Source organism: Vicia villosa, unplaced genomic scaffold (assembly GCF_029867415.1).
Source record: "Vicia villosa cultivar HV-30 ecotype Madison, WI unplaced genomic scaffold, Vvil1.0 ctg.002711F_1_1, whole genome shotgun sequence".
In the NCBI taxonomy this organism is placed as follows: domain Eukaryota; kingdom Viridiplantae; phylum Streptophyta; class Magnoliopsida; order Fabales; family Fabaceae; genus Vicia; species Vicia villosa.
In genome coordinates, this window is record NW_026706010.1 from 47,644 (window position 1) to 72,911 (window position 25,268).

General features: G+C 36.6%; 1 protein-coding gene, 1 non-coding gene and 1 pseudogene across 2 annotated transcripts; 2 read left to right on the forward strand and 1 right to left on the reverse strand.

The window, feature by feature from the left end:
- The first annotated feature begins 6,163 nt into the window (after positions 1 to 6,163).
- Positions 6,164 to 20,793, forward strand: LOC131639620 (DNA repair protein RAD4-like; annotated as a pseudogene).
- LOC131639619 (uncharacterized) lies at positions 8,899 to 10,197 on the reverse strand. Its single transcript, XM_058910104.1, has one exon. It carries the CDS (start codon positions 10,195 to 10,197, stop codon positions 8,899 to 8,901), a length of 1,299 nt encoding a protein of 432 aa, XP_058766087.1.
- LOC131639629 (small nucleolar RNA R71) lies at positions 10,883 to 10,989 on the forward strand. Its single transcript, XR_009294998.1, has one exon. It is a non-coding gene; the product is annotated as a small nucleolar RNA R71 (small nucleolar RNA).
- Positions 20,794 to 25,268: the final 4,475 nt, after the last annotated feature.

Here is a 25,268-nt window from a genome sequence, read left to right on the forward strand (position 1 = left end):
TAGACCCCAGAACCTTGAATTTTCATCTTTCTCTTGCCTCTCCTTCCTTCATAGTTGCTTTGACACTTAAGATGACTTGTTCAAACCTGAAATTCGTACATAACTAACCAAACGGCATAAAAAGCATCTAAATAACTTAAATTAAAACATAATGCAAAGTAAACATAAAAACAATCAAACATGAAATACTTAAACAAAAACAATAAAACATTGATCAAAGTGTTACCGAATCAACAAATTTAGACCGAATCCATGATAGAAATTAGGTAGAAATGGTGACCGATCACAACCCCAAACTTATCTCATTGCTTGTCCTCAAGCGATGCAAGAGACCAAACAGAGGTCACCCTGGATTTTTCTTTCCACAACACTGCCGATGTTATTCGCAACTTGCGTCTACCATTCTATTAGAATCTCTGGCTTGCCAAACCAAACTTTCTACCACACTTCCACATCAGAGTACCTTTTTACCTGCAAGCTTTTTCACACTTCTCGCCAAATCTCTCAGGGTTAAAGTGTTTTACACTCACAAAATAAAGGTATGCAATATCAACTCTTAATTTTGAATAAATTCTACCTACACTACACTAACAAAGTTCACACACTTTTCGAGGTCTTCTGGGTTGTAATGGGGTTTAGGTACGGTGGGATACACAAGGAAATGGATAAACAATTGGTTTTAGGTTCAACATTCATGTTGTGTTTCTCGTAATTGTGCTCAACTTGTTACACTGGGAATTTATTCGACTTAGACTCTTTTGCTTCACTCATTCTTCGTGAGTGCTTAATGTAACTGAGTCTTTCATTCGGGCAAGTTTTTCTCTTTCTTTCTTTTTTTTTTAATGGGACATACATTCATATGTCTCAAAAATTTTATTTTCATTTTTTTTTACTTGCCCTCTTCTTTGATGATTACTACCCCAAACTTAGATTTTAGCACAACTCTGAAAACCACAACATTTATGCCGAGCAAGGGTTGGAAGTGTTTGGCTGCGGGTTACAGATATGGTTATAACAAACAAAAGGATATGGCTCAACTGGGGTAACAACGGATAAACATCTAATTTAGGATGGCTAGAAAGGCTCAGGTGGTAAAACAAACAAATGCCTCAGAGTGTGTCCTCATATTATGCTGTGTCAGTAGAACGTACGCAAAATCAGAATGATAAAGTCATACCTGAATGATTTCTCATGATGATTATTTGTTGTGTTTGGCTTTTTGTAACCTCACCATGTTGGATAAGCTTAGAGGTTCCAAAGCACTCCTCGTGTCATATGGCTCTTTTCCGGTGCAGGTATACCATACAATCCTCTTGGTCCAGTATCAGCAAGTCGCGTCCAACAGTTACTTTTCTTTCGGCTGCATCAACTTCCAGGGTGCCTTGGGGGAATAGGTTCAGGTTGCACCTTTCATCCACTAAATACCATTCATCAGTCATTCGGCATCCATAAGTCAATCTATAACACAATGTCAACATAACACACAAATAAAAACAAAAATGGAAAACAACTAAAAGCAAATGAAAAGAACCCCTCCCACACTTGAACTCAACATTGTCCTCAATGTTTTAGAACCAGCCTTGGAGAGGTTGCTTACAGAGGTATTGCATTCCAATGGTCACTTCCTAGCTTTCACTAGAGATGCTCTCTTTTATTTCCTGAAAATAAAACAAACAAACAAAGAAATTAATTATTAAAACCGTGGGTTGCCTCCCACGAAGCGCTTCGTTTAACGTCGCATGGCTCGACGGTCCATTACCCTTTATTATGGAGGGTATTTCCTTCTCCAAACCTTGTTGCTTGTTACTTTCTCCACCAAAAACTCATGGGGATGAAAAGCATGGACCACTTTTCTCGTTAACTCACTTTCAACCTTCATCTTCTCACCTTGGTTTTCTTCTTTCTTTTTCTTCTTAACTTCTATAGCGACCTTAGGACTTTTGATAGAAACATGAGCCGGTTCCACCTGAGAAGCTATGCTTGAAACTTTTTCTTGGAGATGTTTAGGGCTTTCGTATTCTCTCTCACTTTCGATCATACCAACAGAAGCTTGATCATATACACCTTCACTTTGTTTCTTGACTTCTAGCATCTTTAAGGTTACTTCTTCATTAAAGGCTTTCACCGTCAAAGTCCCTTTCTCTATGTCAAAGTTGCAACGACTTGTCAACAAAAATGGTCTCCCAAGAAGGATAGGAGTTTCTTCATCTTCAGGAATGTCCATGATGTGGAAGTCAACAGGGAATACAAACTTGTCAATCACCACTAGTACGTCTTCAGCTATCCCATATGATTTCTTGATGGTGTGATCAACGAACTTCAGCTTTGTCTCACTTTCACTTATCTTTCCCAATTCAAGCTTTTTAAAGATAGATAATGGCATTAAACTCACACTAGAACCTGAATCAATTAGTACCTTTTTGAACATTCTGTTCTTGATAGTGCATGGTATAGAAACCGCTCCAGGGTCTTTCTTCTTGATGGGGATCTTCCTTGCTGGAGAGACTATACTACACTTTTCTGTTGCAATTTCTGGTTCTCCCCCCATTGGCTTCTTTTTACCGATAACCTCCTTCATAAACTTCTTGTACAAAGGCATTTGCTCAAGTGCTTCAAAGAAAGGTAGATTAACCTCTAATTTTTTAAACAAGGATGCAAACTTCTCAAAATCCTTTTCTGTTGAATTCTTCTTTGTCACTCTAGAAGGAAAAGGAAGCTTGATTGCCGGTTTAACATCTTTCTTATTTTTCTCTTCAAGTTGCTTAACCGGTGGTATCACAATTTCGGGCTCTTTCACATTCTCTCTTATCTCCAAATCTACCTCAATCACCAAGGGATCATCTATTTCCTCTTTTTCCGGTTCTGCCACTTTCTTACTCCTTGTAGTAACAACATTAATCTTCTCTTCGTCTTTCGGATTTTTCACAGTTGAACTCGGAAAGGTACCTTGTGCCAGTAGAGTGAGATGATGTGCTATTTGACCCACTTGAACTTCCAGATTTTTTATCGAAGCTGTGGTGTTCCTATGATTGTTTCTGGTTTCTTCTTGAAACAGAGAGCATTGTCCAACCAATCTCTCAACAGCTACTTCCCACTCCGCCTTCTGAGGAATTTGTTGTTGATCTTTCCAAGCAAAGTTGGGATGATTCTTCCATCCTGGACTATAGGTGTTAGAATACGGGTTGTTTTGCCTCAAGAATTTGATTTCTTCAATTTGCTTGGGGGTAGCAACACAATATACAGTTTGGTGAGGACCTTGGCAAATTTCACAAATTACAGGTTGAGCTTGTTGGACTTGAGCAACCTGTTGAGTACCTATGTTCATAGCCTTCAGTCTCTTTTCAACTTCTGCAGCTATAGCATCTTCAACCCGGATTTTTGAAGTGTCCAATTTAAGGTCAATGATTCCTTCCGGTTTGCTAGCACACCTGTCATACAACTCCAAATGTTCATTTGCAGCTATTGCTTCAATGATTTTGATGATGCCGGAGGCTGTTGTGAAATTTGTTGAGCCTCCAGCTGCTGTATCAATCAACTGCTTTGTTTTCATTCCGAGCCCATTGACAAATACTTGCATTTGTTCAGTCTTGTCCATATTATGAGTGGGACATGCTACTAGAATTCTTTTAAATCTTTTGTAGGCATCTCCTAAGGGTTCACCCTCTTTCTGCTTGAAGTTCAAGATATCATACCTCTTCCTTATAAATACAGATGCGGGAAAATACTCATTCAAGAAAGCCTTCTCCATCTCTTCCCATGATGTGATACTACCTGCTGGAAGAGAATAGAACCACTCTTCTGCTTCCTCGGCTAGTGTGAACGGGAACATTCTCAGCTTCTTTGCCTCTTCTGTATGCCCTTCAATTTTTAGAGTTGTACTCATGGTCAGAAATCTCTGTAGGTGCTTGTTTGCATCTTCATTAACCTTTCCGGTGAAAGGTTTTCGTTCCAGCTGATTTATTGTACTCGGATGCAATTGAAAATTTGCCGCATTTACCGGTTGGTTGACAATTGTTAGTCTACCACCCGGTGTGTTAGTAGCACCGTAGTCACCAAGGAGTCTTTCCGGCGCTGGTGGATTCTCTCCCATGACTTCTCCTTCACTTTCAGAATCTGAACCGGAATGAACTGAAATAATTTCTCCTTCAGATTCCAGATTTTCTCGACGAGCTTGTCTGCGCCTTGCGTGCAAAGTTTTTTCGATTTCTGCGTCAAAAAGAAATTCAGCTGAGGCCTTACCTCGCATAAACAGATTAGACAATTTTTTGAATAAAAAAAAATAAAAATAAAAAGTGCGGAAAATAAAATTTTAGTCGCAGAGCAACAAAATTTCAATTGAACTTATGTTAAAAATCTGTATTTTGGCCTTCCCCGGCAACGGCGCCAAAAACTTGATCGGAAAAATAGCAAGTGTACTATTTTTGCCTCTGTAGTAATAATAGGGGAAATTCCCCGAATGTCGATCTCAAGGACTGCGTAGGAAATACAGATTCGTAAAATATGATTCAATTGAACAAAAGATTAATGTTTTGGTTTTGGGGGATTAAATCCTTGCAAAGTAAAATAATGAGAAAATAAATTGATTTTTGTTATCAAATATATGAGATGCTAGGGTGAGTGGTTGATTTGGCATGCAACACTTCAGAATTAAGATCTCTTCAACAAGTTCATAACATTCAGTTACCACATCCTTAGGGTGTTTCCTCCTAAGTCCTTAGTGAGAAAACCTTTGGTCTTCCAACCTAAATCCTAAGTCCTTAGGAACCTAAATTGAAACCAAGCTTTTATATAATCAAGATTATGTGGTAATTATAGGGTATCCCTAGTCCTAGGTGATATCTACTATAATCAAATTATGCACAAACCCTAACAACTACAGTCCTGTATTTGTTAGCCATAGATTAATCCTTATTTGACCGATAAAGAAAACAAGAAGAACATTGCATAATTTAACTGAATAATATAAACCAATGTATTGACGAAATCACAAATTCATCGTTATTACAAAACCAAATCAGGACCACCCCCCTAGCATTGGGGGGTTTAGCCTCTCATAATATTCAAGAAAGACAAAGTAAAGAATTTAGACATTACAAAGATAATTGGGAACTTTGATCTTCAATGGTGTCCACCGTTGAATCTCTCCGTCTCCGAAACCCTTGATGAAGCTATCTTCTCTCTTCTGTGAATTTCTATCGTATGATGCAAAAGTCCCAAAATAATTCTCTCAAACTCAACTAAATAGTCTAGGTACCAGTCTCAGGCAAATGAAATGTCTAAAGTACCCTCAAGGTGGAGATTTAGTGAAAAAGCCCTAAAATTGGAAGTTTTCACGCTCACAGCAGCACTGGCCGTGCTTGGACGCACGGGCGGCCGTGCTGCTTTTTATTTTTATTTTTGCTCCCAGCCATCCTGTCACGGGCCGTGCGTGGAAGCACGGGCGGCCGTGCGTGGTCCCTGGATTTTGTATGGAGAGTGCCATTCTCCTGACACGGGCCGTGCGTGGAAGCACGGGCGGCCGTGTTAGACCCCAGAACCTTGAATTTTCATCTTTCTCTTGCCTCTCCTTCCTTCATAGTTGCTTTGACACTTAAGATGACTTGTTCAAACCTGAAATTCGTACATAACTAACCAAACGGCATAAAAAGCATCTAAATAACTTAAATTAAAACATAATGCAAAGTAAACATAAAAACAATCAAACATGAAATACTTAAACAAAAACAATAAAACATTGATCAAAGTGTTACCGAATCAACAAATTTAGACCGAATCCATGATAGAAATTAGGTAGAAATGGTGACCGATCAGTATGGTTTTCTGTTTGGTTGTTAGTTAAAGTTGTTGAGTGGGAATGGTGGTTGAATATGTGATTTGTATTGGTTTGGGGTTCTGCATTTGGTTGAATTGGGATTTAGTTATTTGGGAACTCAATAGGATGTTTGTTTAATCATTATTGATTTTAAACTTTGTTGTTTTGAAGTGATTTTGTTTATGTTGTTTTAATATTGTTAATTTGAGTTTGAATCCAATTTGGTTCTGCCAGGACATATTTTTTTTGCAATCTGATTTAGAACTAGTTTCCCTGCATTATGGATAAGACGGGCTTATAATTATTACTTATTTATTTCATTGCCTTTCCTTGTTGATATTTTAGGTATCCAACTGATGTTTTTTTAAGAGGCAAAATTAACTCTGTATTGGATTGACACCCCTCTGATTTACAGTATGGAGCAGGTGCTTTACTCTTCTAAGTCCAACCGTGTATAACAAACCTCAGCCTGGTTTTTGTACTCACACAACTCGAGGTAACTAAATATGACTATAATTGTTGATGTTATAAATGCTGCATCAAATCAAATTACCCTGGTATCTTGAAATCTTTCTTGAGCAATACCATGACCATTGATTTATCATGAATTTATGACTTTGTCTCATTGTTTTCTTGCGAGTCCCAACGATTTCTCAAGCACAACGTTTCGATCTTTTATCTCTCACAGCTGACGAGTCACTCAGAACAAACATTCCAATTTCTCTAACAACTCATGACACAACTTCCTTTTCTCTTGCTTCTCAATTGTTATTCTCGCCACAACCCTTAACAGCCAGGTAGTACAGACCTTTTTTAGTTCTTGTGTTCCTTTATTTTAACCTAGTTTTTTGTTTTAATTGAAATTTAGAACATTTTTATTTTAACTTGTTTGGATTGGATATTTTTTTATTTATTTTTTAACCTAATTATCAGCTTGGGAATTTTGATTTCCTGTGTTTGTCTGAGCCCGACAACTATGGAAACATTTTGCTCATAATTCTTCCTAAAGTTTATTTGAAATGGAAAATTAGTTAAATATCTTTAAAACATAAAAACTGTCTCACTACTACGAAAATTATATTTCACTTGGGTTGAAAAAGACTTTCATTTCGGTTGGGTGTCTGAGGTAATATAGAGTGTCATAGAAGATGCGATATTATTCTCACGGGTTAAAGACCACAATAAAAATCTAAATTGCATGCCACTTTCCCTTCGATTGAATCTGTAAAGAAAAATTAAAAAAAGTTGATCATGGATATGAATTCCAACAATAATATTTTGCCATTTTCAAAACGTTGCATTGTACATGATACTAGTTCGATGATATGTCTCCACATGCACCTTATATATATATATATATATATATATATATATATATATATATATATATATATATATATATATATATATATATATATATATATATATATATATATATATATATATATATATATATATATATATATATATATGACGTATCATATGAGAATGACATTTTTATATGGGAATATGAGAATGAATTTGAACCATTGAATTTTAAAATAAACGGTAGAGATTGTGTGTCAATCTTTTTTTCTCTCTCCTCCATAATTAAAATAAATTATGGAGGAGAGAGAAAAAACAATGACACATAATCTCAACCATTTATTTTAAAATCTAATGATTCAGATTCATTATCACATTCTCATATAATTTACCCATTCTCATAAGATATGTCCTCATTATATATATTGTTTCGCCGTACATTATATATATCCAGTGAGAATTGATACTTATATGAGAAATAAGAACTATTAATATCAATTATTAGATTTAATTAACGTTTGCGATTATAATAATTAAAATCAAATATAATGTACATGATTATTTTTAAATAATTATAACACTCCATTAATATTATAAATTATTCACTATCTTAGAGATTGAAATTATAACACTCCATCAATAATCTCTAATATTAGTGGAGTGCTGTACTTATTTAGAAATAATCATGTACATCATATTTTATTTTAATTCTTATTATCTCAAACGTTAATTAAATCTGACGATTGATATTAATAGTTCTCATTTCTCATATAAGATATCAGTTCTCATCAGATACACTCCATATTATATATATATATATATATATATATATATATATATATATATATATAGAGAGAGAGAGAGAGAGAGAGAGACTGACTGACTGACTGTGCACTACAATATATAGTAGTTTGGTGATATCGTCTCCCATGCACCTACACTAGTCTCCGATGGAGAACCACCAAAACTTTTAAGGTAGCTTGTATAGTTTTTAGGTGGACTGAGGTTCTCTATAACTTCTATTTTGGCTTTGTCAACTTCTATGCCTCTCTCGAAGACAATGTGCCCTAAAACTATTTCTTCATTGACCATAAAATGACATTTCTCCCAGTTCAGCACAAGGTTTACTTCCACACACCTTTCTAATATTTTCTCAAGGTTAGAGAGACAATTTTTAAAATCGAATCCGCATACCGAGAAATTGTCCATAAACACTTCCACAATACTGTCGAGATAATATGCAAAAATTGACATCATACAACGCTGGAAAGTGGCAGGTGCATTACAGAGTCCAAAGGGCATTCACCTATAGGCAAATGTTCCATAAGGACAGGTAAATGTTATCTTTTCTTGGTCCTCTGGATGAATAGGGATTTGGAAAAATCCTGAATATCCATCTAGATAACAGAAATATGAATGCCTAGCTAGACGTTCAAGCATCTGATCTATGAATGGGAGAGGGAAATGATCTTTCCTAGTGGCCTTATTCAACTTTATAAAGTCGATGCACATACTTCATCCTCCTTCCGTTTGTTTTTCTACTCGCTCACCCTTCTCATTTTCTACAAGCGTGATGCCTCCTTTCTTAGGCACCAGATGTATAGGACTTGCCCATTCACTATCCGAGATCTGATATATTATACCAGCTTCAAGTAACTTGAGAACTTCCTTTTTAACCACATCACTCATTATAGGGTTTATTTTTCTCTGATGTTCTCTTGAGGGTTTCGAATTTTCTTCTAGCATAATCTAATGCAAGCATACGGATGGACTTATTCCTTTTAAGTCAGAGATTTTATAGCTAATGCCGAGGGACATTTTTGCAAGATATCCAAGAGCTGATTTGTTTCTTTTTGGTTCAGAATGGCATTAATTATAACAGGGCGATTCATGTCTTCATCCAAAAACTCATATCTTAGATTCTTGGGTAATTCTTTAAGTTCTAAAAATGGCTTTTTAGGACACGGCATATGGTCTGGTGTAAGAGCTAAACATTTAAAGAGGTTGCCATCAATGTAGGGTTTCATACTCTTGAATCCATCATCCTCTAAGATGGGGGTTGAAGGTAGTTTAATTAAGGATTCATCTCGCTCAAGTTCATTTATGCATTCATCAATGATATCGATTGTATAGCATGCATCTCCTATCACCGGTGCCATGAGAAACTTTAAGAGGATGAATTCTATCCTCTCATTTCTTACTTCGAATGTTAGTTTTCTTTTCTTAACGTCTATTATGGCTCCGGCTGTTGACAAGAATGGTCTTCCTAAGAGAATTTGAATTTCTTCATCTTCATTAATATCCATTACTACGAAATCAGTCGGAATATATAACTGACCTATTTTAACTGTTTTATCTTCTAATATGCCTATAGGGTATTTGACAGATCTATCAGCTGATTGTAAGGACATTTTAGTCGGATGAAGTTCTCGTAAGTTTAACCTCTTGCAAACTGCCAAAGGCATTAAACTTATGCTTGCTTCTAAGTCTAAGAAAGCTTTATCGATCATATGATTTCCTAGGATGCACGAAATGGAAAAACTTTTGAGGTCTTTATCTTTCTTGGCAAGTTTATTCTCGGAGATGAAATGGCATTCTAAGGGTTTATGATCGTCGAGTCTGCGCTTGTTAGGCAAGATGTCTTTTAAGAATTTAGTGTATGATGGTATTTGGGTGATTGCTTCTGTAAAAGGGATTTCTACGTGAATTTTTTCTATCACCTTGATAAATTTTAGGTATTGACTTTCCATCTTGGTTTTCTTAAGTCTCTGCAGATATGGAATTGATGTCTTATACGGTGGTGGTGTGTAATTATTGTCTTTTGTATCTACCCCTTGGTTTGGTTGTTTTATATATTCCTCTGGTTTCTCTACTTGGTCTGTGGGCACGACATTTTCCTCAGGTTTTTTGGGTGCGCTCAATGTTGGGTTTCTAGGTCCATCATAAGTGGTTCCGCTTCTTAAGGTAATGGCGTTTGCTTCCCCTTTAGGATTGGGTTGAGTTTGTCCAGGGAACTGTCCTCCATGTGTAGTTTGTGCAGCCGGTGTTTGAGCTATTTGCGAGATCTGAGTTTCGAGCATCTTATTGTGGGTTATGATCTGGTCAAACTTGGTTCCTAGTTTTTCTATTAGGTCATTCGTATGAATGTTTTGGTTGTGGAACTCTTTATTTTGTTGAGTTTGGGCCAGAATGAAGTTTTCTACCGTCTCTCTAAGATTGGGTTTTTGTGGTACAACCTACATAGGTTGGTTTTGTTTTTGGGTTTGGAACCCTTGCGGTCCAGGATTTTGGATTGAGTTATTATTTTTATAGGAAAAATTAGGGTGATTCCTCCATCCAGGATTGTAAGTGTTGGAAAAAGGGTTTCCTTGGGTGTAATTAACTTGGTCTGAGCTAAACTCGTTTAGTAGGTAGCAATCAGAGGTTTGATGTCCTTGGATTCCACAGAGTTTGCATTCTAAATGGAGTGCAACCACTGTGGTAGGGTTTTGAGACATATTTTCTACTCTTAGGGTCAAGGCGTCCATTTTGGCATTCATCATGTATAGGCAACTTATTTCATGTACTCCTTCTTGGGCATACTTTTTCTTCATTGTTGCTCGTTCTGCTCCCCATTGATAATGGTTTTGGGCCATGTATTCTATTAGGGCGTAGGCTTCAGGGTAAGGTTTGTTCATCAACGCACCACCAGCGGCAGCGTCGATGGACATTTTGGTGTTATAATGGAGTCTATTATAGAAGGTGTGTATGATTAACCATTGCTCTAGGCCATGCTGCGGACAAGCTTTTAAAAGGTCTTTATATCTCTCCCAGGCTTTGAAAAGTGATTCACCTTGGTTTTGAGTGAACCTAGTGATCAGGTTTCTAAGGACAACTGTCTTGTTTGGGGGAAAATACCTAGCAAGGAATACTCTCCTAAGGTCTTCCCTGGTTGTTATTGAGTTGGCATGGAAGGAATCTAACCAGTTGTGTGCCTTACCTCTAAGGGAAAAAGGGAATAGTCTCAACCGAATAGCTTCGGGTGTGGCACCATTTTCCTTCAAGGTGTCACCTAACTGAATAAAAACTTTTAGGTGTTGATTCGTGTTCTCGGTAGCGAGACCGGCGAATTAATTTTGTTGTACTAATTGTAATAGTGAGGGCTTTAGTTCGAAATTATTAGTTGTTATAGATGGATTTACTATACTAGAACTAGCTCCCAATATCATTTCATTTGAATCAATATCCATTGAGTTATGGTGAATTAAAGTTGGCTGAACATTGTTTATAGCTTGCATGGAATTCTTGTAAGTTTTGTGCAAATCTCACAATTTTCTTACCGCATATTTTGACATGGTGGTCCCCACATCACACGCTGACGCTTATCTCACTTTTCCTTGCCATTTTGAGCCAAACAAGCCAATGTATCATGCATGCATACGTGATCAATCATCTCATACCAAAAAAAAAAAAAAAAGTCAAACACTTTTCAAAAAAAATTAACATAATAACAGTTGTGTTTCAGTAAAAGCATAAAATTTCTTTAAACCATCTTTCAAAAAAGATTAACATAGTAAGTGTTGTGATTCACTAAAAACGTAAAATTTCTCTAAACCATCTATATATTTTAATTAAATTCTTAACAACCCACAGCGAATGTAATTTAAAATAATATCCACCCATTTTAATTAGTTTCTCAAATTATTTTCTTTAATTTTAAATTAAGTTTTGAAATAAAATTATTTTATCTGCCCTTAATAATTTTGGGCGGCGACGACGTGTTTCACTTCCCTCTTTCCATTTCTGAAGAAGATGACTATTAAGAAAGCAGATTCGAAAACCTTATTACTCAAGTCATTCTATTTAAGCTCCTCCTTCACCCTCATTTCTTATTACTCAAGTCATTCTATTTAAGCTCCTCCTTCACCCTCATTTCTTATATTACTCAAGTCATTCAATTTAAGCTCCTTCACCCTCATTTCATACAACACACCCAGCCATAGAGAGTGTTGAAATTGCTACAAATTTCTAGAATATTCTAAATATAATATGTATGAAAATGGTAGAATATCCTAGAACTAAAGTATATATGAATATGATAGAACAATCTAGAACTATAGTGTGTATAAATATGGTAGATCAATCTAGAACTATAAGTATATAAAAATAATAGAAGAACCTAGAACTATCATGATACTAAACTATCATGAAAAATCTAGAAAGAACTAATATAGTGTAGAAACCTTCACCACCATTGAGAGGTTGGTGATTTGAGCCTATAAATAGGCACTTTCTATCTTGTAATTGATCATCCAAGAAATCAATGACATAGCCTTCTTTCTAAACAACTCTCTAAAACTATCTTTTATCAACTATCAACTAATCAACTACTAACAGTGGCATCAGAGCTACGTTCGGTCATACATTGGGCGTAGTTATATTACCTACCTAACATTCCAAAATCCTCCCAACTACTTCAAAAATTTCCTTTGTAATATTAACCCACTTCAAAAACAATTTCTAAGCTATGGATAACACCACTCAATCATCATCTATTTCTGTCCCTATTTTCAATGGTGAAAATTATGATTTCTGGCGTGTTAAAATGGAAACATATTTTTCATCTCAAGATTTATGGGACATAGTAGAAGAAGGCTTCACTGTTCCCGCGGATACTTCAACTCTTAATGCAACTCAAGAAAAGGAGTTGAAGAAAAATAAGCAGAGAAATTCAAAGGCATTGTTCACCTTGCAACAAGCCGTGACTGATGCAATTTTTCCAAGAATTATGGGAGCTAAGACTGCCAAAGATGCGTGGAACACATTGAAGGAGGAGTTTCAAGGAAGTGATAAGGTACGTGCTGTTAAACTTCAATCTCTAAGAAGAGATTTTGAACTATTGAAGATGAAGGATTTTGAGACAGTTAAAGATTACTATTCTAAAGTCAAAGAAATAGTTAATCAAATGAGAGCTTTTGGGGATGATATTCTTGACAAGAAAATTGTTGAGAAAATTCTAATTACTATGCCTCCAAAGTTTGACCCAATCGTGACAACGATTGAGGAAACCAAAGATTTGTCCACTCTATCAGTGACAGAACTGGTGGGCTCTCTTGAAGCATATGAGCAAAGACTGAATAGGCATAAAGAAGATACGCTTGAAAATGCCTTCCAATCAAAGCTCAAATTTCGGCCCCAAAATAAAGAAGATGAAGGAAAGAAGAGTTATGGAGAAACTTCTAGAAGAAGAGAAGCTTCTAGAAATTTCTTTAAGAACAAGCCATATAAAAATCATCCATGCAATAAATGCAAAAGACCAGGCCACACAGAGAAAAATTGTTGGTACCGTAATAGGCCACAATGCAACCATTGCAAGAGGTTCGGGCACATAGAGAAAAATTGTCGCAACAAAGATAGGCATCAAGCTAATATCGCAGAGGAGCATGATCAAGAACAATGTATGTTTTATGCCACTCAAGACTCAATGAAAGAAAAAGGAGGAAGTTGGTACTTGGATAGTGGATGTAGCAATCACATGGCCAAGGATGAGACTATTTTCAAAAGCATTGACGAGTCTGTCAAAGTGAAAGTCCGACTGGGAAATGGTAGTGTGGTTGAATCAAAAGGAAAAGGCACTGTCATGGTGGAGACTGATAAAGGTACGCGACTCATCCACAATGTCTTACTAGTTCCCAGCCTAAAAGAAAATCTTCTAAGCATTGGTCAAATGATGGAGAGAGGCTATACACTTCACTTTGAAGGAGGTGTATGCAAAATATTAGACAACAAAAATAAAATGACCGAGATTGCCCAAGTGAAGATGAATAAGAGCAATAGAAGCTTCCCGCTAAATTTAAAATATGCAACTAACATTGCCATGAAAGTACAAGTTGATGATTCATGGCTCTGGCATCAAAGATTTGGCCACTTCAACACACATGCCTTGAAGCTGTTACATGAGAAGAATATGATGAGAGATCTTCCAAGCATAAAGGACAACAATGAAGTATGCGAAGGGTGTCTCCTTGGTAAGAAACACCGATTTCCATTTTCAACAAGTGGAGCATGGAGAGAAAAAGACCTGTTGGAGCTGATATATACCGACGTATGTGGACCGATGAGGACGCCATCACATGAGAACAACAGGTACTTTATACTCTTCATTGACGACTTCTCTAGAATGACATGGGTTTATTTCCTAAAAGAAAAATCAGAAGTCTTTGGAGTATTCAAAAAGTTCAAGGCCCTTGCGGAAAATCAAAGTGGAAAATGGATAAAAGTACTAAGAAGTGATCGCGGAAAAGAGTACACCTCTCGCGAGTTTGACAGATTTTGCGCGGATGAAGGCATAGAGCGACAACTTACAGTCGCATATTCACCTCAACAAAATGGTGTGTCTGAGAGAAAGAATCGCACAATTATGGAGATGGCTAGATCGATGCTCAAGGAGAAGGGACTGCCTAACACATTCTGGGCTGAAGCGGTCTACACTGCTGTTTACATACTCAATAGATGTCCAACTAAGGCAGTGCAAGATAAAACTCCAATTGAAGCTTGGAGCGGGAAGAAGCCATCAGCAAAGCACCTAAGGGTCTTTGGATCTATATGCTACATTCATATTCCAGACGTGAAGAGGCATAAGCTTGAAGACAAGAGTATACGAGGTATCTTCCTGGGGTATAGCACAATCTAAGGGCTACCGTGTCTACAACTTACAAACTAAAAAACTCATCATCAGTCGAGATGTGGAAGTTGATGAGAATGCTTCTTGGAATTGGGAAGAAGAAAAAGTGGAGAAGAACATCCTTATACCAGCTCAACTACCTCAAGAAGAACCCGAGAATGAAGAACCTGAGGAAGAAGAATCAGGTGAACCTCTTTCGCCTCCACAACAACAACAACAAGAACTATCATCACCAGAGTCTACTCCAAGACGAGTAAGATCCTTGGTGGACATATATGAAACCTGCAACATGGCCATACTTGAACCTGGAAGTTTTGAAGAAGCGTCAAAGCAGGAAATATGGGTCAAGGCAATGGAAGAAGAGATAAAGATGATCGAGAAAAACAACACATGGGAGTTAGTAAATCGTCCCCATGGAAAAGATATCATTGGGGTTAAGTGGGTCTATAAGACAAAGCTCAACCCTGATGGAACCATACAGAAACACAAGGCGAGGCTAGTAGCTAAGGGTTACTCACAACAACCTGGGATTGACTACAATGAGACATTTGCACCAGTAGCTCGTCTTGATACCATAAGGGCTCTAATAGCTCTTGCGGCACAAAAAGGATGGAGTATCCATCAACTAGATGTCAAATCTGCCTTCCTTAATGGCGTACTTGAAGAAGAGATCTATGTGGAGCAGCCACAAGGATTCATATCTGAAGGTGAAGAAAACAAAGTGTTAAGACTAAGAAAAGCACTCTACGGTTTGAAGCAAGCACCTCGAGCATGGTATAGCAGAACCGATCAATATTTCATGGATCGAGGATTCAGGAGGAGCAAGAGTGAGCCTACACTTTACATCAAGTCCCAAGCTACACGGCCAGATATAATGTATGTTACAAGTCTTCTATCAAGATTCATGCAAAGCCCTAGTCAAATACACTTTGGAGCAGGAAAAAGAATTTTGAGGTATCTTCAAGGAACAAAAGAGTTCGGTATATTGTACACTACCGAAACCAACTCAGGATTACTTGGCTACACCGATAGTGATTGGGCAGGTTCGGTAGATGACATGAAGAGCACCTCTGGCTATGCTTTCTCTCTAGGATCAGGAATGTTTTCTTGGGCATCAAAGAAGCAAGCTACAGTTGCACAATCAACAGCAGAAGCTGAGTACGTGGCAGCTGCTGAAGCAACGAGTCAAGCTATATGGCTTCGCAGGATACTCGAAGACATGGGAGAAAAACAAAATGAACCTACTAAGATCAACTGTGACAACAAATCAGCAATTGCAATGGCAAAAAATCCAGTTCATCACAGCAGAACAAAACACATAGCAATCAAGTATCACTTTATCAGAGAAGCTGAAGCAACTAAAGAGATCAAACTCGACTACTGCAGGACAGAAGATCAAATTGCAGATATATTCACGAAAGCGTTGGCAAGACCTAGATTTGAAGAGTTGCGAGATATGCTTGGAGTTACAGAAATTTGCATCAAGGAGGAGTGTTGAAATTGCTACAAATTTCTAGAATATTCTAAATATAATATGTATGAAAATGGTAGAATATCCTAGAACTAAAGTATATATGAATATGATAGAACAATCTAGAACTATAGTGTGTATAAATATGGTAGATCAATCTAGAACTATAAGTATATAAAAATAATAGAAGAACCTAGAACTATCATGATACTAAACTATCATGAAAAATCTAGAAAGAACTAATATAGTGTAGAAACCTTCACCACCATTGAGAGGTTGGTGATTTGAGCCTATAAATAGGCACTTTCTATCTTGTAATTGATCATCCAAGAAATCAATGACATAGCCTTCTTTCTAAACAACTCTCTAAAACTATCTTTTATCAACTATCAACTAATCAACTACTAACAGAGAGAAATCAGATTCGAAAAGTTTTACACATTTGAAGCAATGTCTTCTTCTTCACCTCCAGCCGTTGCGCCCAAGACACATGAGGAAGTTATCAAGAGACCAGACAAAAAAAATCATTCCGAGTTGATCATCATTTTTGTCACAATCGCGATTATCGTGATTGTGCTTTTCACAATCTGTTGTTTCATGCGCATTCGCGCTAAGAGATCTGCAACTAGAAAGGATGCGGTGGAGATAACAGAATTTGTTCCGGGTGGAAGCAACATTTGAACCTCGATGATGTTTGTATGATCTTTTCTTATGTTTATGTTTTTAGATTTTGGTGTGATAAGTTCTTCAAACACCTTTGTTTGTATTGAATATTAGTAACTCTGACAAGCTGCAATAGAAATAAATCAAATTTGGGATACGACAATTATGCAGTTATTTGTTATCTTGTATTTGTATAATGAAACCATAATATATGAATTTTATGAAACCAACTAAAGTATTATCTTGTATATTCAATAATTCAATAGCAATGCTAATATCAACTTTTCAGTTTCATTGGAAATTCCATGTTATTATATAATTTATATTTTTGAATTTCAAATGAATGAAGCAGCCCTTCCAAAACGGGCTTTACATGAATTCTTCACTCTCGTTTCCTCTCAGATCTTGTAAGTTTTAACCACTTGCAGGATTTCACATTTTATTATTTGGGATGTGAGTATAATGTTCAAACAGTGATGTTGTATGTGATGAAAGGAATCTAAAACGGAAAGATAATAATAATAAAACAATTATATTTTGATCTTCATGGTGAAAATTTTGTAGAATAATAAAGTTCTAATTCAAGAGGTACATAGCCAAGTCAGAAGCCTAGTTTTATTGAAGAGATAAAACAAAATATTCCTACTATAAGGTTTGGTAGAAAATATGCAAATATATGGAGTTTTCTTATTGAAGGCATATTTCAGGTTTGTCTCCATTTTGGATGTTTCACCTCTTAAACCAGTAAGGGAATATTTAATACTTCAACACCAATGGTATCTAAGCAAAAGTTGGATTTCAAGTCACCTAAAAAATCACTGTCTTGTAAGAGAGAGAAACTATGTCTCTTGGTCATTCACGGAAAAGTAAGAAACGAATTGCACCGAGCGATATGGATCAGTCTAAAGATCCATCTGTTGCTGAAGATTTGAATCATACGGTGGCAAACCTCCCAACTTCTAAGGCGCAAGTCAATGACCCTGAATCACATATAACTGACAAATCTCATAAACCAAAGAGGAAAGGGGATCTTGAATTTGAGATGCAGATGGAAATGGCTCTTTCTACTACAGCAGTTGAATATTCTAAGAGTAAAGAAGAGTCTGGTGAAAATATTGATTCATCAAATTTTTCTTGTCCATCAAAAAGAATAAAAAGAGTTATAGATGAAGAATCTTCAACCTCTCCCCAACTAATTTCTACAGCAGTTGGATCAATGAGAGATGTTGTTGCTTTTGCTGGGCAGGGGGCCAAAGACGTGACCCGCAGGTTTGATATTTTCTACTTTGTATATGTTCAGCATGAATGCAATGATGGTTTGTAACTTCGTTAACACTAGTCAATTTCTTGATAGCTTTGTGTAAACACTTGCTTGTTTACTGCTTAAGTTGCCACTTTATTTGTACATGTATGGAAATTTCTCATATTTTTAGAATAACATGCAATTCTGTCACAAAATCCCATTGAAAACATTATTGACCACTAACAGAAAGGCAGCACATGGGAATATTTTCTAATTGATGTTCTGTATTGTTTTAGCCCTACTCGACTCTCCATGCATGCTAATTTTTAGCGTCCATAAGGCTGTAAAGTTACATTTCGTTGCCTGAAGGTGCTAGTTCATATTGACACATTAGGTACTGTATGAGGTGGCATAAAATTTCATCACAACGAGTTAATTCAATATGGTGGGATTCAGTGTTGGCACCACTGAGAAACTTAGAGTCTGGAGCAACTGGAGGTGTGGTTCATTCGAGAACAAGCCAATTCACTTCAACCGAAGCCAACATGAATGATTCTTTTCTTCCTACAAGGAGCTCTCTTGAGGGATATTGAATTAGAAACCAGGGCATTCACTGAGCCTCTTCCAACCAACCAGCAGGTATTTTCAAAAGTAACTTTAGCCAACATGATGATAGATATTATATATAATAGTGACATTATGGGAAAGTGGCAACTAGAACCATTAAATCTTCCTCATGCAGTGAATGGGATAGTTCCTAAGGTATTGTGTTTACATTCTATGAGTACTCTTAATGTAGAGTGAAGGTATAGGTTTGAGAGACAGTGTTCAACTGTTTACCTTTGGAAACTTCTTAAATAGACAAGGCGTCCCATGTGATTTGCACACCGAGACAATATATGTTAGTTAGACATTCTTTAGATTTGGGTCTCGAAAGGTAGATTTTGTTGCACCACCTACATGTTCTCAAGGGACCAGTGCACAACTGTTCTGATGAATACTATATTTGTTCCGAGTTACCTTGTTCTGTAGACAATGAGGTTGCAGTTGAAAAGGCCATAACAATTCCACAGCCAAGGCAATGATTGAAACTAGATTCTTTAAGCTCAAACCTTTTATCACATTTCCAATTTTTAAAACAACACTTCAAACTCCCAATCTTTGTTCTGTGGCTGTGCAAAGCTACACGCAGTATTTTTGTATAAAAAAATAAAAATACTACTGAAGTATGAAAGGAAAAGATTTAGTGAAAAGATCCATGGGTTTTGAGTTAAGCGAATGAAGTTGATATAGCCTGAGCTTAGGCTTGTTGGCATCACTTGCTGCAATGTGTTAAAAATACATGCATATGAACTAACTGGACAATGCAGAAGTGCAGATTTGAACAAAATTATATTTGCTTGTTTTTTGAGAATATAGGAAAATTTCATATTGCTCACTGTTACAATTTCTATTTTACATATAGAACGATCGCGGTCAAGTAGATGTTTGGTCTGAGAAATGTCTACCACCGGGTACTGTGCTGTGCACTTGAGGTTTCCAAGGGCTTATACTGTTGCCAAGAGTCTAAAGATTGATTATGCGCCTGCTATGGTTGGTTTTGAATTTAAAAATGGCCGATCATATCCTGTCTATGATGGTATTGTGGTGTGTGCTGAGTTCAAGGATACACTGTTAGAGGTATTTAATTTCTTTTTCCCAACGAATAAGTTAGTGTTGCAGTATTACGGATAAACTCGCTTTTAACTTGGGAAATGTTTATTCTGTCTTCTGTCTTATGCTCCTCCATATATTTGATAAAATTAATTTCATGTGCATGTTGCAGAGTAATTGTAGCCTAGGATGTTTACAGGGGTTAGTAGTTTCTTAATATAGATTTATTCTGCATATATTTTTCATTCTTAACATCCTTTGGTTTTTTTAGATTAGTTTTAAAATTAACTTCTAAAATTGCAGCTTATGTGAATGTCAACACTGCATTCTATTTTTACAGTTTTTATACACATGATATAACTTGTTTTCTTCCTCTTTTTCTCAGGCATTCGCAGAAGAAGACGAACGACGGAAAGCAGAAGAAAGGAAAAGAGATGAAGCACAAGCTCTTCGTCGATGGTACCAGCTTCTTTCATCTATTCTAACTCGACAAAGGTTAGACAATCGATATAATAACAATTCAAATTCAAAGGTGGCAAATGCTGCCCATGATATGAATGATAATGTGTCAAATGCCACAGTTTGTGGTAGTAATGACCAGAATCAGACCCCGTAAACCATCAGATGGACAACCGCGAAACCAATCTTGATGAACCGGTAAATATTTCAGTAAAAGACCATGAGCATGTTTTCTTGAAAGAGTACGAAAGTTTTGATGAGGAAACTTTTTTACTGACAAAGCGATGCCAATGTGGATTTTCTGTTCAAGTAGAAGAATTATAAATTTAAATGAAATACCTTCATGTTCATGATTTTTGGAGTCTTTTCCCCTAGTTTTGTTGTCTCTAAAACTCATAATCATTGTTCAATTAGAGACTTAGGATTAGATGTAAGATATAATGTGATATATCTGATCAAAACTATGACAAACACTAGTTTTTGCTACAAAAGAATGTAGACATGTTTACAATCTAAAAAATGAAAGTCCATGTTTTTTTTTCTCCATTCTTAGGTTTTTTTCATGCTAGTTATTCACATATATTTTATTAAGAATTAATGTATAGATTTGTACTTTAATGAAATAGAATCACTAATTCACTTTTATCAGTCCTCTAATTTTTATGTAATAATTTACCAAAGAATATTTTAATCATTACCTTTAAAACTTTACATTTTGTTAATCCTATAACAATTAACATATAACAAAATAAGTTCTAAAACCAAGTCTCAATTAGTGTTCTTTTTCCTATGTTGTATTTTCTTGAAAAGAGAGATCGAGAATAGAAAAAAGATTTTTTTTTTGAATAATCATATTTTAAAAAAAAATCAGAAATAATCAATATTTCAAACTAATTACACAAATGACCACTTTTTTGCTAAAAAAACACGTTGTCGCCAGGGGTGGCGACAACACTTAAATTGCAAAGGAGTCGCCAGGCCCATTGGCGAAGACGTTCATAAAACAGGTGTTGTCGCCACCCTCCCACTGGCGACAACACCTCCCCTAATTTTTGTTCTTCAAATTTTTTATATAATTTTTGTTACCTATTACTTTTAACTATTTTTTTAGTTTGGAAAAATAATATAAATAAATAAACAAGTACCAAATACATTAATCATAATAAAAAAAAAAGTAGATTAAAATTTAAAAAAGTACAAAATACATTAATGATAATAATAAAACTTCTATGGACCGCGTGGACCCTGGTACGATCCGCACCCAGGTTGTCTAATAACTCGTGTAGAAGGCTCACGAGTTGGTAGTGCTCCCTTATTCCTATGACGCCTCCTCTATTTGGTTCCTCTTGTGTTTGAGTCGACGACCCCTCAATGCATTCCAGGTCTACAAAATCTGTGAACCGCCCTTGACCTCTAGAATCCCGCTATAGGAAAGGCGGTGTCCGCGACGCCTTCAAAGTTTTGTCTTGGTGGGTTGAAATTTCTCATAGTGGATGCGGCCTCGAAGTTTGGTATTTGGATGTTGGTGGTGGATTCGGGATGGTTAAAATACATTGGTTGTGGTGGTGTATTGAAGTTCAATGGTTGTTTGGGGTATTATGATGTTTGTTGGTTGAATGAGTTGTATGGCGGGTATTCTTCTTGTATGCCTATGTCGGGGGTAAGTGGTGGTGATCCGGAAGAGCCCGCCATATTGAGTTCTTGGAAGCGTAGGTGGTGGGGTTGAGTTTGTGGTTGAGTTTGAAATGGTTGTTGGTGGTGGTATTGTTGGAATTGTTGTTGTTGGTAAATAGGTGGTTGTTGGTAATTGGGTGGTTGTTGTTATGGGTAATTTTGTTGTTGGAAATTTGGTGGTGGTTGTTGATGTTGGAAATTTGGTGGCGGTTGTTGTTGTTGGAAATTTGGTTGTTGTTGTTGTTGTTGGAAAATATGTGGTTGTTGTTGTTGTTGGAAATATAGTTGTTGTGCTCGCGGGTCTGCCAAATAGAAAGGGTCTGACACAAACATTTCAGAATTTGTGACCGTTCTGTACCAGTCGACATATTCAGTCGTTGGTTTCATTTCGGCTGGCGCCACATGAAATTGTAGGACAATGGTGGAACGACGAGCCCATATTTTACGGTGCTCTTTACCGAACGTCTTCCAATTTTTTACATACCACTGTTGGCTGACCTTTTGCAGATGCTAATGTTCCAAACACTCAGGGGGGTCAGGGATACCTTGATGCGTGCCGAATTGGAGCTTCACACGATCACTTTGATGCATCTCCACAGTGGTGAACCGTATGATGGGTGATTTTGCCGTCCAAATAGCCGCCTCTTTAGGGTCGGGTTCATGGCCCAGTTCCAGATGAGGATGGATTTTTGTGTATGAATGAATATGTATGATTTACTGTTTTGGAATTTGTTGATGTTTTCTCCATGGATGAACTTTTGAAGGTTTTGGGATGAATATGATGTTGGGATAAAGGAGTTTAATGTGTTAAACCTGATGAATTAGTGTGTTATGAATGTATTATCACATGAATGATTTGTTTTGGATCGATTTTTGGGAGCTAGAAGTGAAAATTGGATTCTTATTTGAACTCCATAGTAGAAATCATTGATTATGCTTCTGGTTAAGGGTGATGGACGTTATCAGTATGATGGGTAGGCCGTCATGCATTTTGAGTCGGTGACTTGCGTCACTAGGATGACGCCCAAGGCGTCACACATTTATGATTTGCGTAGTGGATTTGTTTAATTGTATAAGATGAAGATCTTTGATTATTTTAACTTGGGAGTCACTGTTTGACTTTTGTTGGGGCTAAGATGATGAAAATTAATTATCCCAAAATTATTTAATCGGGTAAACGGTGATTGGTGTGATTTTGGTGTTGTGTTGTGGGTGATTTATGAATTATGGTGATGTTATAATATGTTTAATTGCAATTGTTGTGTTATTGTTTGGATGAGAATATAATTGTTTGAGAAGAGTTTTATATGCTTGAAGTGTACATAGTCATGTTCTGGTCTATGTATTAATTATCGCAGTGTGGTAATCCAGAGAAGGCATTGCGGGGGTTGTTAGTGCATTATGTTAGGATTAGAGAAGAGTCATAACACATTGATATTGATGATATGATCATGCATCATTTGAGTTGTATCAAGATACATGTTCTTTAGTTCAGAGAGGGGACTAGTGGCATGTTCCAAGCTTAGAGATGGGGCTTGGAGCTCAGAGAGGGACTTATGGGTTCAGAGAGGGGACCCGATTTTTGAGAGAACCAAATGTTGAGCTGGTATCACATGCATATGCATCGAGTTGCATAATTGCATGATATATGTGTTGTGTGTGATTGTTGAGTTATGTGTGAAAATGTGTAGTACAACGTTGTATGCAATTACCTGTAGAATATGTATGTGTTTATACTCTACCTTGCAGTATGTACCGCTTACTTTATTAATGTAATTTCTCACCCCTTTATTGTTGTGGTTTGTGGTCCTCTTTGTAGTGCAAATAAGCAGGTAATTGAGTAGTTGCTTAAAGCTGAAGGATGTCGAGAGGTTGTTCTTCTTTCCTTTTTGTTTTGTGTTATTAGAATTACGTTTCTTTGTTCTGTAACACTGGGTGGGAGGAACGATGCTATTTTTATTATGTTTATGTTTATTAAAGTGAAATGTTATACTCTTGTGTTTGATGCTTACTATGTCATTTTGAAGATATTTTAACCGTATTTGTTGAAATTTAGTAAAGTATTTTATAAGACTTATATGAGTTTGCAAGGCATGTTTATCTTTATGATTCTGATGCGACGATACCTTAAATGAAGGTGAGCATGCGATGACATGTGTTGAATGTCTTGTTTATGAAATTATGTGTTATAGAGCAAATAAGTTTGATCTCGAGTAACATCTTAAGTGTATATATGTATTCTTGGCATGCTTTATTTTATAATAATAAGCACGGGGTTTTTTTAAGGTGTGAGATATTGGATCGAACTCTAGTATTGTCGAATGGTAGCTTCTTGGTTCGACAGTTCGACAGAGTTAAGCATGAAGTCGAAGGATTGTTCACATGCTGGTGTCGAAGTGTGCATGCTGTAGTCGAAGATGGGTCTAGCATGCAGATGTCGAAGATGCTAGAGTTGTTAGCATGTTAAATTAGGTTTTAGTGTTTAAACCCTAATTTGTTAAGTTAGCTTGTGTATTAAGTTGGCTTGTGTAATGGGCCTTGCTGAAAAAGCCCATTAGTTAGTATGTTAGGTTTTATTATAAATAGCATACTAGTCTCTCATCATTGCTAAGCTGCAAATCCTAATTTAGGGTGAGAGAGGTTATTTGTTATTCTTGTAAACTTGTAATCTTGTTTTAAGAGAAAGTGAAAGAATAGCAGTTATAACCAATTCTTGTGTTCTTCTTCTCCTCCCTAATTCCCTATTATACTTTGTTCTTGGTATTCAATTCACAACAAATTGGTGCGGTGAGCGTGGAGAAGATGCCTTCAACAAAGTATGAGATTGAAAAGTTCACCGGAGTGAATGATTTCGGTCTGTGGCGCTTGAAGATGAAAGCCCTACTGGTTCAGCAGAGTTGTTTGGAAGCGTTGAAGGGAGAGGCAGCCATGAATGCAGAATTGACGGCAGCGGAGAAGACAAATATGATCGAGAAAGCACACAGCGCAATTTTGTTGAGCCTTGGTGATAAGGTTCTCCGGCAGGTATCAAAGGAGACGACGGCATCAGGGTTATGGGTGAAACTTGAAAGTTTGTATATGACCAAATCGCTGGTAAATCGACTCTACCTGAAGCAAGCTTTGTATTCATTCAAGATGGTTGAAGACAAAGTATTGGCTGAGCAGTTGGATATGTTCAACAAGCTGATTCTTGATCTTGAAAATATTGATGTGAAGATCGATGATGAAGATCAAGCGCTGTTACTATTGTGTTCTTTGCCTCGATCACATGCTCACTTCAAAGAAACTCTCTTGTATGGAAGGGAGTCCCTGACGTTTGAAGAAG